The 18493-nt window shown below is 38.0% G+C and overlaps 1 protein-coding gene across 1 annotated transcript in view; it reads right to left on the bottom strand.

Annotated features, from left to right (window-relative positions):
- The window catches only part of LOC308397522 (brain-enriched guanylate kinase-associated protein), a 38916-nt gene that overhangs the window by 2658 nt on the left and 17765 nt on the right, over positions 1 to 18493 (bottom strand). The window contains exons 3-6 of the mRNA XM_080883455.1: positions 14335 to 14496; positions 10382 to 10448; positions 8621 to 8728; positions 5245 to 5325 (exon numbers count right to left, since the gene is read on the bottom strand). Coding sequence (XP_080739581.1) covers positions 5245 to 5325; positions 8621 to 8728; positions 10382 to 10448; positions 14335 to 14496 — 418 coding nt within the window. The remainder of the gene's footprint in view (positions 1 to 5244; positions 5326 to 8620; positions 8729 to 10381; positions 10449 to 14334; positions 14497 to 18493) is intronic.

Below are 18493 nucleotides of genomic sequence, written 5' to 3'. Positions count from 1 at the left end.
TCGGGTTTTGAGGCATCTGCGTCAGACTGTACAACATCAGGCACCAGACTATTTGGATCGTGGAGTGAAAGTAGAGTCAAGTCATCAGCCTGTATCATCTGCATGTATCCAACGTTCCTCTTTATTCATTTCATTTTGTCTCGCACATTTTGATTGGTGTAAAATGATTTAGTTTTTTTTTTAATGCATGGTCATTTGTTTTGTTCTATAGCTACTTTTTTCTATATGAAAACAGAACACAAGTGAATGTCTTTATTATTCGTCCATTATATTTTTATTGAGACTAATATTTTGCAGGTGGATGCACACACAGACCAGCAAGCATGATTGACATCCTGATGCTGTCTCCAAAACTGAACCACAGATGGATGTTGACGCTGCTTCCACAAACAACAGACATTAGATCAGATTATTGCAGTGAATCCATCTTTCTTTTGTGTTGGGAAAAAACAGACAATTAATCTGCCCATATGGAGAAGATATATATAAATCTTATAAAGTTTGTATCTGTCTTGTCTGAAACTTGTATGAAAAGCATACAAGAGTGAAAACAGATATAAGATCCCTTGAAAAATTATATACATGAAACTTGTATGTTTTGCATACTTCCTAAAACAATATATGAAAGTAATGAGAAAGTGGCCACTTTCATGAGTAAATCATATAAGCCTTATACGATTCACTATATGAAGCAAGCCAAATCTGATGCAAGTCTTTTATAAGTTTTTTCTTTTTCTTTTCCATATTGGTGGTTCCTAAATGGGCTAAATGAAAAAGAAGTTAGTCAGTAGTTTGAGTCATCATTTAGGGTTTTTTTGTCCTCATTCTTTCTACTGAGAATGCTTTGTTTACTTAGTTTTATTCTAATTTTTTCAAAAAAAAATTTTTTTTAAAAATTCGAATTCACTACGCGATAGTAAAACATCACTGCGCCCCCTCAAACACCAAACCAATTTCAGCCTAAATGGAGGGAATGCTAACGCATAAAGATAATCTTATTGGTGTATCCATCACCAGACGTTTCACATACAAAGAGATGAAAGAGGAACATTTATATATTTAATGCATCATTTCTAGGATTTACTCAGAGGTTAAAGTGAGCCAAAACTGTATCTTTGGTGCATATTTACATACGTTGTGGTTGATCTTGTTAAATTCTAGTGTTAGCTGATAACTTAGCCCCCTCTCATCTAAACATAGTCATGGAACGGTTCCTAAAAAGCAAGGCTTTAAAAACAAGGCTAATGAAATGTCCTATCTTTAGTATAGTATTTCATCAAATATTATTTCTTAGAATTTAAGCCCAAAGAGTCATGCTGATTGATTTCTTTCTGGTGACATGGCACTTCATTTCTTAAATAAGATATCTCAGAGATTAAATGTGTGTGGCCTCTGACATAAAAGGAGTTTGACATCCCTGGTGTAAAGTCTTGTTTTTGTGTCAAATTAAATTTACAGTTTCATTTAATATGATACATGATGCTTTTATTTTTCCATTAATAAATGAAATCAAAATTTAAACACTGCATATATTTGTATTTTTACTTGTTTAATGATCTGAAACATTTAAATCTGACAAACATGTTTAAAAAAAAAAAAAGAAGAAGAGAAAGAGCAAACACTTCACAGCATTTTAGCGTTTTATCCAAGCTGCTCACAGGTTCTGTTATCCCTGCACAATGCAGTATGTGTGTCAGTATGTTAGATTGTACTTTAGGTGGTTTCTGAATACGATACAGCAACCTACACGTTCACATTTACCTGCCTTCACTGCATGAATTGTGTTCACAGCTGCAGGGGGAAAAGTGTAATCTTCAGTGTCACGAACCTCAACCAAAGAGAACAATATACCTGATTTTGAAGTGAGAATAAGTCGCTTTCCTGTTCTATTTCAAGCATTTCTTAATAAAAAAAAAAGCCTCCAACCACTATCTCTACCTCTCCATAGCAACAAGCATTAAGCTAACTGCAGCACATCATCAACAGGAATCTAGTCAGTTGTTCCTAATTGGCAATGAGAAGGAAGCTAATTATAACTTTGTAGATAGAGAAAAGACAAACACTACAGAGAACATGAAAGAGACGGTTTATCATAGCACTTTTATTGCATCTCGGACAAAACTAAATGCCACTTAATTACTGTCCACACACTTTTTTCATTTGGGCTTGTTTTAAACAAGATCTCAATTAGCTTTTATGCGTCATTCAGAAATCCAAGCGTGATCATTTTACACCCTCTCTGTGATTGTTTTGCAGCAGAACAAACGACTAAAGCGCTTCTGTAGGCGCTGAAGAGCCACTGCACCTCTCAAAATGCTGCAGCGCCATTCATCAATACACTTTCGATTAGCTCACACCCACAGGACCAGCAGACGGGTGGACACACAGTGAGTGCATGTATAGCCTCTGACCCCTATTATGTTTGGCAATGTGCCTGCAGAACAGTTTTTCACTTTATGATAGACCCTTTACTGTTAACGGTGCCTACGTGCGTGTGTTAATGTGTGTACCGTGCAAGTGTTGGGGATATTTTATGAGTCTTATGCAACCAAATGCAGTTTGCATTGATATTTCCATTCAGCCATATGCCTAAAACACGTGGACAGGCGTTCTTTAACCTCGTGGACGCTTGCCAGTTTCAAATCTACCCTTGTCACATGGGCGAGGCACAAGGCCCACGGCTGATGCAGCGGAAAGTGGCACCAAGCTGGGCTAGTGTTAAAACACTCATCAATACCCGCGTGCATTCTTTTCACAAGGAGCAGCAGGACACTATGATGAGGCTGCACCGTGCTCTCCATTTATATTTTGCCACATACAGTAGTTTTACCTCCTCTGTTGAGTGTCCTTCAGAATTGCTCACAATGTGCCTTAAAGTAGTTCCCATGCTGCTTTGTGGGTTTACGTGATTAACAAAACCGGTGCAGTGTGACCGCACTCTGGCTAAACTGCACACTGAGTGACCAGAACAGAAACACCAGTCTGTGTGCATGGAGTAGAGGTGTAGGTGTTATTGTCACAGTTTCAAGTCATGGAGGAAAACAGTCATCACCAAAACCTTAAAACATTGCATCCAACACAAACCACAAATAATAAAACTAAGAGAACAAACACTGTTGCCCTCTCCTTTCTGGCTGCTTTCTGCATTTCCCCAGTCTATGTTTCCCTTTTTGTAGGGCTTGCTTTGTGTCCCCATTTCTGTTTACTTCCATCTTTCTGCCTTTTTCGATGCTTCTTGTTGACTTCAGCTGTGTCTTATTATCCCTCTATTATCCCTAACAAATTAACACAATTTTAAATAAGATGATAGCTTTTAACACTTTGGTGAAAATCCTTTCCGGACACTGACTGCCTGAAGTCTAGAACCCATGGACGTCACCAAGTACTCTGTGTCCTCTTTGAGATGCTCTATTAAGCCTTTACTGCAGCCATCTTCAGTCACTGCTTGTTTGTACGTCTTTCTGCATTCAGTTTCATATTAAATAACTGAAAAGCATGTCCTGTTGGGTTGAGATCAGATAACTGACTTGGCCACTGAAGAATATCTCTTTTATTTAACATGACAAATGCTTTGATTGCTTTTCCAGCATGCTTTGGGCCATTATCTATTTGCACTGTGAAGCACTGTCCAATCAGTTTTGGAGCATTTGGCTGAATCTGAGCAGAGAGTACAACCCTGCACACTGCAAAATTTATCCTGCTGTTTCTATCAGCAGTCACGTCATCAGTACGCACTAGTGGCCCAGTTCCATAGACACAGGTTTGATTCTAGGTCTTTCTCATGATGTCTACCACCTCAAAAGGGTTTTTGATCAGCTGTTGTAAAGGTTTTCTTTTTCCTAATCATGGAAATAATTCTGTCATCATGCACTTTAGTTGTCTTCAGTGGTCTTTTAGGCTGGAAAGAGCCTTCATTCTCTTAAGTTACTGCTGACTCTCCAATAGGTTGAGTTCGATTCTTCAGCCTAATGATGGCCTCTGTCACTTGAATTGACACATTTTTGGGGCTCATATTGAGTAAAAAGCAAGTTCAGATGAAATAACACCTGGAATCAACTCCAGACCTTTTATCTACTTAATTGTCATGAATGAACAAGCAAATTAGTGTCATCTAGACATAAAACTAGATGCAGTTAATTGTCAAACTACTTATGAGCATATAAAACTGGACAATTATCCATAAAATGTGTCTAATACCTGAAAAAAAGCTAAAGCAATACTTTTGTTAAAGCCCTTGAATTAAAGCTGAAGGTCTGCACTTTATTCACATCTTGCTTGTTTGATTTAGCTTTCACTGTGGTGCTGTACAGAGGCAAAATTATAAGAATTCATTGTCATTGTCCAAATACTTATGGATCTGATTGTATATGCTATTGCAACTTTTTATTGTCAGGCCTTCAAATGATCTGCATTTGAGAAAAAGCAGAAATCTGTTATGTTTACTAAACTAAATATTTCTCACATGATATATGGTAAATGCACATCACTGTAGTTTGGATAGAAATAAGGTAAAAATCTGATTTGTTATAAAGGAAGATGTTAATGCTGATTTGCTATACTTAAAAGAAAAATTAGTAAATCAAGCTGTGGTTCATGTCCTTCAACACATAATCATTGTGTATAGTATACATAGTTCTATAGTATATATCCAGATTGCTTCTAGCTAAAAAAGTCTTTTAAACTCAGAGCCATCGACTTTTTGAAAACTTGCCTCTTTCATCTCTCTCAGGTGAAGGTTATTTAAAGAAAAAACCCCATGAAGCTTTAATTCTTCACTTTCTGTCCTTCCTCCAGTGACCTACAGTACTCATCGCTTCGGGAAGACTTATCTTTTCTGGCTCACAAAGGGCAAGATGACCTTCATGTTACAGTCAAGACAGCAAATTTCTCTTCGCTCATCTCATGTCATCAGCTGAAAATTCAGCTTAGTGCTGCTCAAGATACACCTCATTCAGACCTCTCCTCCCCCTTAGCTTTTACCAAAGCTTTTTCTTTTACCTGGCTACCGCTGAACTGAAAAATTACAGATTTTTCTGTCTTTCTGGGTTCACATCAAATGTCAGCGCAAAAAAGCCTGAAGCTCATACAGTTCTTAAGCTTGGTTGTATGCGACTTTTGTGAAGAAAGGCTACCAGGGATTAGACTGAGGCCTCACTAAAACTGAGGAATTATGCAAAATGCATTTTTACAAAGGATAAAGAGCACTGGAAAAATCAAGCCTGTAAAAGTGAGTGCACAGCTCACCTCTGAGAGTTGAGCCATGTAAAGAGACTTGTTGCACTGCAGAAGCTGAGCAGCCAGGTTACAGTCCTTTCTGTACATTTCCTGCAGAGGCACAAAATGGCCACAATCAAATGAAAGAACAGAGAATGAATATTAAAACTTTCGTTGCCAGCTAAATTTCTGGTCTCTTTTGGATCAATACTGCTTAAACTCTATTCTCCCAAACCTACTTTCCTTCTTCAGAAACACAAAACTTCTTATTTAACTGCTTATTTGAAGCACTAAACATGCTTGGGAAAAAAACTACAATTTGCAAACACATTTGTACTGGTGTAAATGTACAAATTATATGGATCTTGCGTATGGGGGGTACAAAATGACTCCGGAGCCCCTCCCCCCTTTGAAATTACAACATTAAATTGTGCACATGCATAACAAGACGTAGAAAATTTTGGTTTTAAGTCCTCAGTGACAATCGCCTAAAGACTAGTTTGTGACCTCCAGGTTGCAAAGGTGAAATGTTCATTAACCACAGCTGGTGAGTAGTTTAATTGTGAAATCAGTTTCTAAAGTTCCAGTCACAAAGGCCTAAAGAATGGCCAACTGGTGACCAGGAAAAATTTGTTTTGCTTGAAGTGACTAGCTGTTGCTGACCAGACCAGCAAACCAGAAATGCGAACCTTCATTTTTAAAGTCAAAGTTTTTTGTTTTTTTTTTTATTTGGATTTTATTGATTAGCATTCAAATTCAAATCTCAGTGAAAACAGTGAAAAAAAAAAAACACAAACAAAAAGTGAAAACAGAACAAAAATCTACCATAAAGAAAGAAAGCATGAGACAAGGCTAATGAAAAGGTATTGGCTGAAGCATTTGCTTATTACGCCAACCCTTTTCACAAAATATCTTTTTGTATGCAGCTCCTGTACACAGGGCTTGAAGAAAATAATAAAACAAAGCAAAAACCAAACAAACAAAAAAAAAAAGAAAAAAAAAACTTTCCACCTTAGATAAGTAACTACATCAAAGCAAAAGAATCAAGAGGTTGTTTTTTTTTCTCCTTTTTGCTCTTTTCATTCTTGATTTATATATTTTCTATTACTCTATTTTTAAACATGTTTTTAAACAAGGAAAATGAACTACACCTTTTTAAATCACTGTCATAACTATTCCACGGGTTAACTCCTCTAACAGAAACACATCTCTGCTTTATATTTGTCCTTATCTTGTTTTTTTTTAAAGAAATCTGTTCCCCTTAAGTCATATTGACTCTCTCTGACTTTGAACAGCTTCTGAGTACTGAGGCAAAGCAAGTTATTTTGTGCTTTATACATTATCTGTGCCATTTTATATTCAACTAAATCATAAAATTTCAGGGTATTCAGATTAATAAACAAAATGTTAGTTGGTTCTATATAGTTTGATTGGTTTATAATTCTTATAGCTTTTTTTTGTAACTTGAAAATATGAAGAGTGTTCGTTTTATATGCATTACCCCATATCTCTAGACAATAAGTCATATATGGAAGCAACAGAGAACAATAAAGTGTGTATAATGTTTTTTTGTTCAGGACATGCTTTGTTTTATAGAGAATAGCAATGGTTTTTGACATTTTTGTTTTCACGTGGTTTATATGAGACTTCCAACTCAGCTTATCATCAATTATCACTCCAAGAAATTTATTTTCGTACACTCTTTCAATTTCAATTCCATTAACCCTTATTTTAGATACATTTTTCATTTGTCTAGTGCCAAAAATAATCAATTTTGTTTTCTTTATATTTAATGATAACTTATTTACATCAAACCAGTTTTTTAATATATTTAACTCCTTTTCCGCTGTAGTCAGAAGCTGTTCTAAGTTTTTACCTGAGCAGTACAGAGTGGTATCATCAGCAAACAATACACATTTTAACAGTTTGGAAACACTACATATGTCATTTATATATAATATAAATAATTTAGGGCCCAGCACAGAGTTCCATAGTGCTGCAGCCAAGATGTTTGAAAAGGTACAACTTTTACTTAAAAGGTGAATGTTCACCTTTTATGGTTTGCAGTTCATTTTTCAAGTCTTACTACTGCCTGGTATGTAATGAGCAAGTGTTTGCAAACAAGTCAGCATCTTCCATGCAACTACAGGCAACCATAGCAAAATGCTAGCAATCAAAGCCCTTGGTAGCCAAAGTTCAGTCCAAAGATCTTGGCCATGCTAAATTATAAAGCTTTTGAGTTTACATTTAAGGATATGTGGAAAATTCTGATCAATCGCCACAGCACAAGAAATTCTCACAACTCTAATGCACACTGTACACCACCTTATGGCAATAGGAAATCAGCATTGTTTGAAAGCATTATCGGATGATCACGTTTTCATTGTGCGTTCCACACATGTAATGTCAAATATTATTAGTGGATGTAATCTAACACCAACTAGAGGCCACAGGCTGTTGTAAAAAAACTAGCTTGTCAAGGGATTAATACTGTCACGACTGCAAGAAAAGTGTCAACTGCAGCAATAGCAGCACATCTCCGTGTCCCCAAAGGTGTTAGGGCCCTATCATCACTCCTTGTAGCTTTAATTTTGCATGTTAGTTTTTGGTAGTTTATCTGCCATTTGTTCCTGGAGACAAAGAAATCTTCATTATATAACATCACTGAACTTAGTCTTCAGCTCTTTATTGCTGTTTCTTTTATCCTTTAGTCAGTGCAAAGTTGCATCACCCACACTGCCATCTTATTTGCTGATATGCTAATATCTGCCGACAAGTTTATGCATTTACAGTAACACACCCAGTAACACACCAAACATTTTCTTCTTTATTATTTGTCAGACACAACACGTAGTTCTTGTCCCAGTTGTGCATAACTTATGTAGCCTAACAATGTCTCTGCTACAGAGAACATGGTAAAAAGTGTTGAGTTTCCGCAATGGGATACCTGAATGAATGAACCACTTCCTCTACAAATGCCATAATTCAAGAGGTAACTACCCCTAGTGACCAAATGTATAATAAAAACAAAATTTAAAAAACCCCAACAACTTTTAACTTATCCATTTATGTTCCCGCTGCCTATAAATCAAAGTTAGATCCTACCGGTCATATTTTTTTATATGTATAATGGAACAGTAAAATCATGAGTCCATTTTGAACTTTAATGCAACAAGGTCATCTTACTACTGAGCTTGCATGTCTTACTCACAAGTTTGTCCAATAATCTGAGAATTTGCAGCTCCTTTCTGGTGCTCCAGTTTGCATATCATAGTGTCACTGGGCAAGACTATGAAAACCCCAAACAGAATGTATGGAAGCGCCTATTTTCTATTTGCCTCAAACAATAACTTCATACTCATCGTCTGGCTCTGCAGAGTTGAATGCTGGGCACTGCTTTACTTACATTGTCTTCTTGAAGCTTCTCGATGGTGAGCTTTGCCTCCATCAGGTGGTTGTTGAGGACGATGATCTCTCTGCTCAGAGCACGCTTTTCATCATCGTGGTGCTGTGACTGATAATGACAGAGCAGGGATTTAAAGATTACTTTAAAGTACTTTCCTCTGTGTAATTCTTTCTTGTGTGTTTTTTAGGAATGAAATTTATAGAATTTATAGAATAGATTGTTTATAAGAGACCTTTCAGACTAACTTTCAAAATTGATTCTTGCATGTTTTTAATTCAAATATGAACCCGGTAAACATAAATAGAAAATTTTTGATAGATCTTTCTAATTTTCTTTTGAGATCTAGGTCGTCAGTACTGTTTATATTGGCAACTGTATATGTATATTTCACCTAACTCTTTTGGGTTTTGGTGCCCGTTGGAAGTGCTTTCTGTTCTGAGTGTTGCTGTTTTAATTCCCTTTTACTTTATCTTGTTTAGTTTTACTTTTCATGGTTGCCCTCTTGATTGTCTTCAGCTGTCTTTAGTTCCCCTTCTATTTCCACCTCACATGTATATATTCCCAGAGTGTTCCTTTGTCCTTTGTTGTGTTGTCCATGTAACTCAGTAGCTTTTCTTTGTGTTTCTGGATATTTTCATTTGGACTTTTTAGATTAAATGCTTGCTTTGGTTTCTACTTCTCTCCTGCGTCCTATTTTTGGGCTGTCACACCTAATCCATATTGCTTACAGCTGAATATGACAGCAGCCTATTACATACGTATTTCTTAGCTACTGTTGATGAATGGGAAACTTTAATGTCAGTAAACTGAGCTTCCATATAGTTAAATAATTTTTTATTGCATTTTTTTAAAAGCAAAGTTTCTGTTAGCTTCATCACCTGTCAGTAAAATGTATTTTGGCCAAGAGCTTTGGGTTTGTGGAAGCTGTAATTAAAATGCCTGAGCGTACAGTAGTTCCGCCTCTTTGAAAAGTTTAACAGACTCAAACTATATCACAGTGTTTATCAGTCTTGTAATTACGTTCTCTGTAGTTGTGCAGGGCCAAGGGGTCAGATGGGTTTGCGGCACCTCAGGAGTAAACAAGCTTTACTATTACAGAGAGACTTACTCAGCACCTTTCTCACCCTTGTGGAGGGTGTACGTGAAATGAATCAATAACAGCTGATGAGAACACTTCAAAAAAAAAAAGAAAAAAAGAGGCTACCAGCCTTTATTTTAAAAATCACCAATTTTCTTTACACAAAAAGCTGGGTGACCTTCAGCTCTTTATTACCTGTACTTGGTATCTCACATTGTCATCAAAATGATGGCGACAGCAATGATTATTATCTTGTGCTGTAACAAACCCATTCGACGAGCATTTTCAGCTGTCTATTCAACAGCGAAGACACCTGATGGTCATACAGTGTTCTCCGGCAGACTAGTTAATTGTATCTTTCCACCAGCAAAAAAAAAAGCAATGTCTGACAAATGAAGTGAGGTGCAGAGCACTGAGGAACAATGGGTTTGCTATCACTCTGCTGTTGGAAGGAGGACAGCCAATTGTAATAAGCCATAATTAACGTCAGTGGTACCAACAGAAGGGCATTCATATTCAAACAAGCTCACCAAGTGCTCTGTATCATCTCTAAATCTCAAGGCTTTCCTACTTGCTTCTTTTCTGTCTACAAATACTGCAAATAGTTGACCGCAAACCTGAGAGCTTATTGTACAGCATGTACACAGGGTTTAAAACACACAGACACCTGTTAAGATACTCACATTTCTGTGGATCTTCTCCTCCAGATCCTGGTTGATCCTCTGCAGTGCTGAGTAGCTACTTTGTATTCTAAGTGACACAATAAACAACAGCGCTCACTTGCAGGTAATAGATTGAACATAAATAGTAGCAGCCGAAGACTTCTGCAACTGGAAATAAGCAGATTGGCAGGCTCAGCAGTGCACTGCACAATTCAAAGCTGAATAACACGTCATATGTCTCGTAATAGAGGGATTTTTCCCCCCACAAGGCATGGTAACATATATGGAAAGATTTTGGGCACCAGTAATAAATATTGAGCCGCAGCTCCACTATGGCTGACAGAGGACCCCAGCCTGAGGATGTCAACGTAATTAAAATGAAGGGGAAAAGGTGACGTTTTGATTATATTTTATAATTACACCTCTCGGGGTTTCTAAAAAGTACCTCAAATATAAAAATGCAACTCCTTTTTTCATTTTAATACTAGTAAATGCAAGGTTTATGTCATGAAACGAATTATTATTATCTTTGTTTTAAATCTGTCTAATCACCACCAAAGCAGATACTGTGATTAGTTTTGGGAATTGGTTTTGAGTCAGCACCATAATTGCTTTTTGTTGTTTTTGTTTTTTACTGAGTGACATCAGCACCGTCACCGATCTGATGGTTCTTGGTGGAAATCTAAATGGACAGATGTACCGAGATGAGGTGCTCTAACCTGTACACTGCACAGAGTATCAGTAGTATATCCAGACACTTCGTTGGCCAGCATTTAGTCCCAGTATGGCTCCTGTTGAGGATGCCTGAGACATGCCGTGTTGACGTGATCATCAGAAACAGCTACAACCAATGACCACTGCACAACGGCAGCCTTCACCCATCCAGGAATTGGACAGCAATTCCTCAACAGCAGACTCAGACACTTGTGTGGCCTTTCACAGAGGAAACCATGCACTCTATCTTGTATATGCACATTCTAAAGTGTCAGACTATAAAATCTATGAAATCTATTTAAAACACAAACTGGTATTTGTTTTTGATACCACAAGTAAAAACTTGTGTAAACAGCAGGTGAAGATAACAGAAAAAATTACTTTCCAGGAGGTAATTTAAAATGATACAGTATTGTGAGTTACCCAGATAAGAAACACTGCACTGCAGCACTGCATAATTTGCTGATCTCTCAAACACTTGTGGTACAATTGACTTGTGCAATTAAATTCTTAGATCTTAATTGAAGGATGATCTCTAATATAATGACTTAAAGACCCCCTCAATACGTGCTTTACGATATTGAAAAGAGATTAATAATAGCTTCAGCCCGCTTTGGTTCTCACATAAAATCTAGAACGCTCGTGGTAGACATATAATCTTTATTATTTCACTATGTTTGAGTCTCCAGGTATTTTCTGCTAACATCACATTGGTATACCTTCTGTAGTGGATCATAAGGGGTTTCAGAAAATCACCTCATATGTCTACTCCTTAAACAGTGATGCAGTATTAAACATTTTTCCTTAGGCACATGAATGAAGTGCTATATTTAGAGCAGTCAAGATGAGACGAATCCTGCACATGCTTTAGATAAAACAAAAGCAGAATTCAGATTGTTTTTTAGTAGTTTTAGACAAGTGTAAAGAGGAATTTTGTCAATCTTTGTATTCAATCATTTTCAGCTTTTTACGTTAAAAGCCTTTTGTAGCTATTTCTGGAAATATCCTCACTTTCTTAGATTTTTGAGAAATTTATAGCACCATCTATACAGGTCATCTTGCCTGGAAGTCTTTCTGTCTCGTAGCCTCGTATTAGTACCCTCCCACTTCTCTTTCTCGTGATCTGCACTGTGTGCAGTCACTGGTCTTGGCCGGGTCCACACCAAACAATCCGGACCCCGTCTGATCCAAACAAATTTATTTTGGTCTCTTTTGACCAAAGAATGTGCTGCCAATATTCATCAGGCTTCTTTTCATGTTCTTTGGCAACGTATATTATTATCCTGGCGCCAAGTTGGAAACGGCGAAGCGCAAGTGGCACCATTTTCTGAGGGTGGCCACTGCACCTTCTGTTATTCATAGGGTGGCTCTTCCAATTACTCCTAACACCTGGTACAGCTGTGTTTCAGCATAGAAGTCTGATGCTGAACATAGGCTCATCCACCCATCCATATTTTTGTATAAGCAATCACCCTGAAGTGGAATTTTAAAGTAATATTGTAGACTTCTGACATGTAGTTTGATTGTTCATCATCATGTACAGTAAATGTCAAACCTCCAAGCAAAACACATTTGAGCTGAGCAGTACTTAAAGGCACACTGCAGTGTGCCATTCTTGGGCCCTGACTATTTCAATATGACTAATCTTCAAAAGTAACATTGTTTTGTGTAGCACTGTGTTACAGCACCAATGATGCGGCGTTAAATGCATCTGTCAAATGCTGACATAAGCTCAAAATGTTTAAGAACCCAAATTTCTCTTCTTGAAAGAGAAATAAAACTGAATTTGGAAAGGAAGCAGTGAGTTTGGTGACACTTTTCTGGAAAGGGTTTAATAATCTGCTGCCAGCGTCTAATTTGATCTCTTTATTTTGTTATTTTGTTATTTCCCTTTAGGTGACAGAATAACCATGCTCTGCTTAAAACTGATATATTATTTGTTTAGCATTCAGTTTATCATTGTGTCCGTGTCCTGTATTATGCTTTATATCAGGGGTGTCAAACATAAGGCCCGGGGGCCAGAATCGACCCGCCAAAGACAACAATCCAGCTCACTACATGTCTTTGGAAAATGTGGATGAGTGCATAGATTTTGGACTTCTAACTGTATTTTCACATTTTACAAGTTGTCCTACTGATAAAGACTTCCCCCACAGCAATTCACATACAACAGTGTAATAAAGTAATAATTACACAATTGAACAACAGAAAAAAATCCCAGTTATTTTACTACCTACTAGTCAGTTTCAATTTCAGTTTTTTACAATGTTTCCACAATAAAAAGAATAAATTAAAAAACAGGGAATTTTCTGGGAATTAATAACAACTTTCCTCTTTATTACTACAGGACAGTCTAGACCATGAGCATCCAGAGCTTCTTCTGAAATGTAATATTTATCTTTCACAGTTTAAACCCAAAGAGTCATGCTGATAGATGTCTTTAAATAAATAGAGCAGCATTTATTATCATGTAGTAAAACTAAGATGTGTTATAGAAATTATGCTTCTTTTTCTTGTATTGAGATTTTACAGGGATTAAACAGATTACAGTTCAACTTTCCTACACTGACAAAAAAGGGAGGCCAGCTTAAGATCAAAGTGGGCCACCGATGTAAAATGAGTTTGACATCCTTGATTTATACAGACTTATAAACAGTATTTGATTGAAGAATACATTTGTATATTATTATTATCATTCCTATTATTGTTCTGCAGAACAGAAACCTGTGCTAACCCTGTTTTAGTCAGGCCAGTTTAATGTCAACAGGCCTGCTCAATAAATAAAATTAAAAGTTTTATCTCAGACTTCATAAAAAGTCCACTAAAACAACTGCTACGTACTTCTTGTGTTGTTTGGGCTGTAATGGGCTTCTCCTACAGCTCCCTCAGTATATTTTATCTTTCCTCAGTTTTAAGCTTGTGTTCAGTGGACCAGAACTGCAGATACCCATGGGTAAGTGCTGAATGTGGAAAGTCCAGTGCAAGCACTATCCACCACAGAACATTTGTGAAAAAGATGGGATATAAAACATTTGCTGTTGCTGTTTACATTCCTGTGACAGAGCTGTGTTGTTATTGTCTTTTACTCTCTCTGCTCATGTTTGCTCTCACGAGTGGAGAAAAAAAGAGAATCTTAATTTTCTGAAACTGAGAAATATTGACTGCAAACAGAGTCCACAAACAATTTGTGAAATCTTCTGTGCCACACTGCCACCATCTTCGCCCCCTGGGTGTTGTAAAGTTTGTACTGAGGGGCCTACCTGCGCAGCTTATCAGTAAACTTGTCCAACTCCTCCTGTGCTCTGCGCAGCTCCGTCTCCAGGTACTGCCGTGTGGAGTCAAATTCGCTCTGCAGTAGCTCCAGCTTGTGTGTTGTGTAGTTAAGTCTTTTCCGTAAGTCCTCCTTCTGCTCCAGCAATGAGCTACACACACACACACACACACACACACACACACACACACACACACACACACACACACACACACACACACACACACACACACACACACACACGGGTTCAGAGCACATGATGGAGGAAACAGGCTCCTAACTTGAGTGCATGCTTATCTAAGTAGTCTACAGATCTTTTTAATGCACCCCTGAATGGCTGTGCAGTTATGATGGGAGCATCATGAGAGGGTGATAAAAGTAGAAAACTTGTTTGCAAAAGTGCATGGTGCGAGCAAAACATGGGATCAAAACACAGATCTCTAATTAAGAATCCAGGCTGGGGTAAGTAAGGATACAGAGCTTTTAAGACTTTAGAGCATTAGTCAATCTTTTTCAGTATCAAAGCTTTGCAGCACATCACAGAAACCTCATCAGAAAGTAATACAGGCCCAATGGAGAAAAAAAGAGGTTTTAATCAGTGATGAAACATGAGACAATGAAATCTAATATGTCATGCGAATAGACCCCGAAGGCTCAGATTTACAAAACGACGATATTCCCCACATGTAATATGGGAAGACAGCACAATGATGAGTATTTTTAGAGTATGTGCATTACCTGGGCTTCAATCTAATAAAAGGGCAAGTGTGAGTGGGAAAGGAGGAAATGTCTGTTGCCTTGATGGATCTGAGTGTGCACGGTGGGGCTTAATGGACCTCATATTGACGGACAGATGGAGGAAGGAGGGTAATGACTCTATCTGAGACGGATAACAGATAGCAGATTGGATGGAGATGTGGTCACGACGTTCTTGTCACTTCCTCTCTTTGTCTCTTTTTCTCACTGTTTAACGAAATCATAGATTCAGGGAGTCGAGGGCTGAGGGACATCGAAAAAAAAGAACAGGGACAGGTTCCTTTGAGGGATTTTGTTTTTTCAGGAAACTAAAATGAGGTATCACCCAGTTTAATCTAATTAGCATGCATGATAATCTTTCTGCAATCGATAAGATGAAAAGTAGAACGGGTCAAACCAGACTTCATACAGAACCTCATTGGGTATAAATGAATATTTCTGCTCGATTATTTCTCAGTAGTTTTGTCCAAATGTCTCTTTTAATTTCCCCATTAAAGGCAAATTACAACACAGATGCACCAGATATGTGCAGGAGACATGGACACAGAGGATGACTTTGGTTCAAGTAGCTATGTTTGGTATATCCACACTAAGCTTAGAAAACAAAATTGAGCTGAACTAAAAAAGGTGACTCATGAGCACTATTATAGGCCACTATAGACCACTATTATTACACCTGTTATTATGGACCACTATTTGTGTACTGAAAAGTGTTTTTTATGGTTAAAGACCATTATTTGTGCATTAGTGTCATTTTTTTTAGAAGCTATCTCATTTCAAAGGGTTGAATGACCATATTGTGTTCCTATCCTCTGACCTAGATAGAAGTGTTACAACAGCTGTTCAGTTTAGGGGAATAAGGATAAGGATGCTAAATAAGAACCCAGACACACAGTACAGGGTGGGCCATTTATATGGATACACCGTAATAAAATGGGAACGGTTGGTGATATTAAAGTCCTGTTTGTGGCACATTAGTATATGTGAGCGGGCAAACTCCTCAAGATGGGTGGTGACCATGGTGGCCATTTAGAAGTCGGCCATCTTGGATACAACTTTTGTTTTTTCAATAGGAAGAGGGCCATGTGACACATCAAACTTATTGGTAATGTCACAAGAAAAACAATGGTGTGCTTGGTTTCAACGTAACTTTATTCTTTCACGAGTTATTTACAAGTTTCTCTTTGTTCACAGCCATTGACATGTCGAAGAGGTTAACACGTGAGGAGCGGATCGAAATTGTGTTGATATCTGGTCAACGCAGTAACCGGGTCATTGCAGCAGATTTCAATGCAAGACACCCTACAAGACCACCCATCTCCCAGGCTACAGTTAGCAAACTGCTTGCTAAGTTTCGTGAAACTGGTTCAGTGTTGGATTTGCCAAAGTGTGGACGCAAGAAAACTGTCACTAATGAAGAATGGTCTGACACTAACCCACATTGGATGGATCCCTCCAAGACTGTTGGACCAACAAAAGTGATGGTTTGGTGTGGTATATGGGGTACAATGATAGTGGGTCCATTCTTCATCAATGGAAACCTCAAGGCCACTGGATATTTGAAATTGCTACATGATGATGTGTTTCCCTCTTTATGCACTGAAGCTGGCACGTTCCCTGAGTTTTTCCAGCAAGATGGTGCACCACCACATTATGGGTGCCAGGTCCGAGCATTCTTAGATGAACAGTTTCCTGGAAAGTGGATTGGTCATCGTGGGCTAGTTGAATGGCCCCCAAGGTCTCCCGATCTGACCCCCTTAGACTTTTATCTTTGGGGTCATCTGAAGGCAATTGTCTATGCTGTGAAGATACGAGATGTGCAGCACCTGAAACTACGGATACTGGACGCCTGTGCTGGCATTTCTCATGCGGTGTTGCTATCAGTGTGGGAAGAGTGGGAGAAGAGGGTTGCACTGACAATCCAACACAATGGGCAGCACATTGAACACATTTTATAACTGGTCAGAAACTTGTAAGTAACTCATGAAAGAATAAAATTACGCTGAAACCAAGCACACCATTGTTTTTGTTGTGACATTACCAATAAGTTTGATGTGTCACATGGCCCTCTTCCTATTGAAAAAACAAAAGTTGTATCCAAGACGGCCGACTTCTAAATGGCCACCATGGTCACCACCCATCTTGAGGAGTTTGCCCCCTCACATTTACTAATGTGCCACAAACAGGACTTTAATATCACCAACCATTCCCATTTTATTACGGTGTATCCATATAAATGGCCCATCCTGTACTATAGACCAGTTGGTAACCCCTGGCAACTACAGGTCGCTAGAGAAAAATGTGTAATTCTTAGCCAGCTGTACCAAAAACCTCCTTGCATTTGCTTACAAAAGCTGCTCAAAGTTGCACTTTTTGAAATGTGTTGGTTGGAGCAGTAAGGCGGTGGTTTTATTTTGATGGGGAATGGTGTCTTTTTCTGGTTTGTGTATCATGTTTTTAGCTTCACTACCACTTGCCGAGTATTCGGAGGGTGTTTGCAGACAAGTCAGCATGTTACATGTGGTCAACACAGCAATCACAGCAAGGTTTGTGGAGCAGCGCTCTCTTTGGTGCAGCTTTCATCTGGTCAACACGCACTCAGCAACTGGCTGGAGAATATTAATTTTGCCCTAGTAACCAGAGGTTGCCAGGAGCTCAAGGCCTGTGTCAGTGAAGCATTGGTGGATTAAAACTGAATTCCACCACTGTCCAATGTTACAATAATAAAAGCTGAATACAGTTTACTGTCCTAAAGTCCAGTGTTTTGTCAACCCATCCACCCACCCCATCTTCTCCGCATGTAGACTTTGTGGCTCTATAAATATCACCTCACGTCTACCTTTTCTTGTCTTCTCTGCCACACATAAATGCAGCTAGATCCTTGCACAAACTCACAATGTTTTGTTTTTCTTAAAGAATAACAAAAAGATACATAATGCAGTGCTCATATTCTCTCAGGTTGATTCCTCTGTATTAGATATGGATTGCTTCTATTTTTAAACCAATTAAGTTTTATTTTATGAAAAACTGAGCATCTGAATTTTTCATTTCCACTTTTTTTTTTTTTAGCAAAGCAACATAATATCTTATCAAATTTAGAACTTATTTTTTCTCATGTTAGGTAAGTTGTGCTTCTGTAAAAGTAGTTTACGTTCTCTTTTTAAGCCTTTTTTTATGCACTCAGATTGAGTATCCTGCCTCAAGCACAGCTCTAGTCTCCATTTACTCAACTGTAAATACAAAAATGCTAAATACTAAATAACTTCTAGCTTCAGTCTAACTTCAGACTGAAAGTGGGATAGTGTTTATGTTTTATGGAACTGTGTCAGTGAGTAGAGAAAACCTGCCCACAGAGTGATTCAATGAATGTCTCAAATGACTGAGTGACATTT

Source organism: Rhamphochromis sp. 'chilingali' (genome assembly GCF_963969265.1).
Source record: "Rhamphochromis sp. 'chilingali' genome assembly, chromosome: 5".
Classification (NCBI taxonomy): domain Eukaryota; kingdom Metazoa; phylum Chordata; class Actinopteri; order Cichliformes; family Cichlidae; genus Rhamphochromis; species Rhamphochromis sp. 'chilingali'.
Note: the sequence above shows the minus strand (reverse complement) of the source record. Positions and strands in the feature narration are given on the sequence as shown.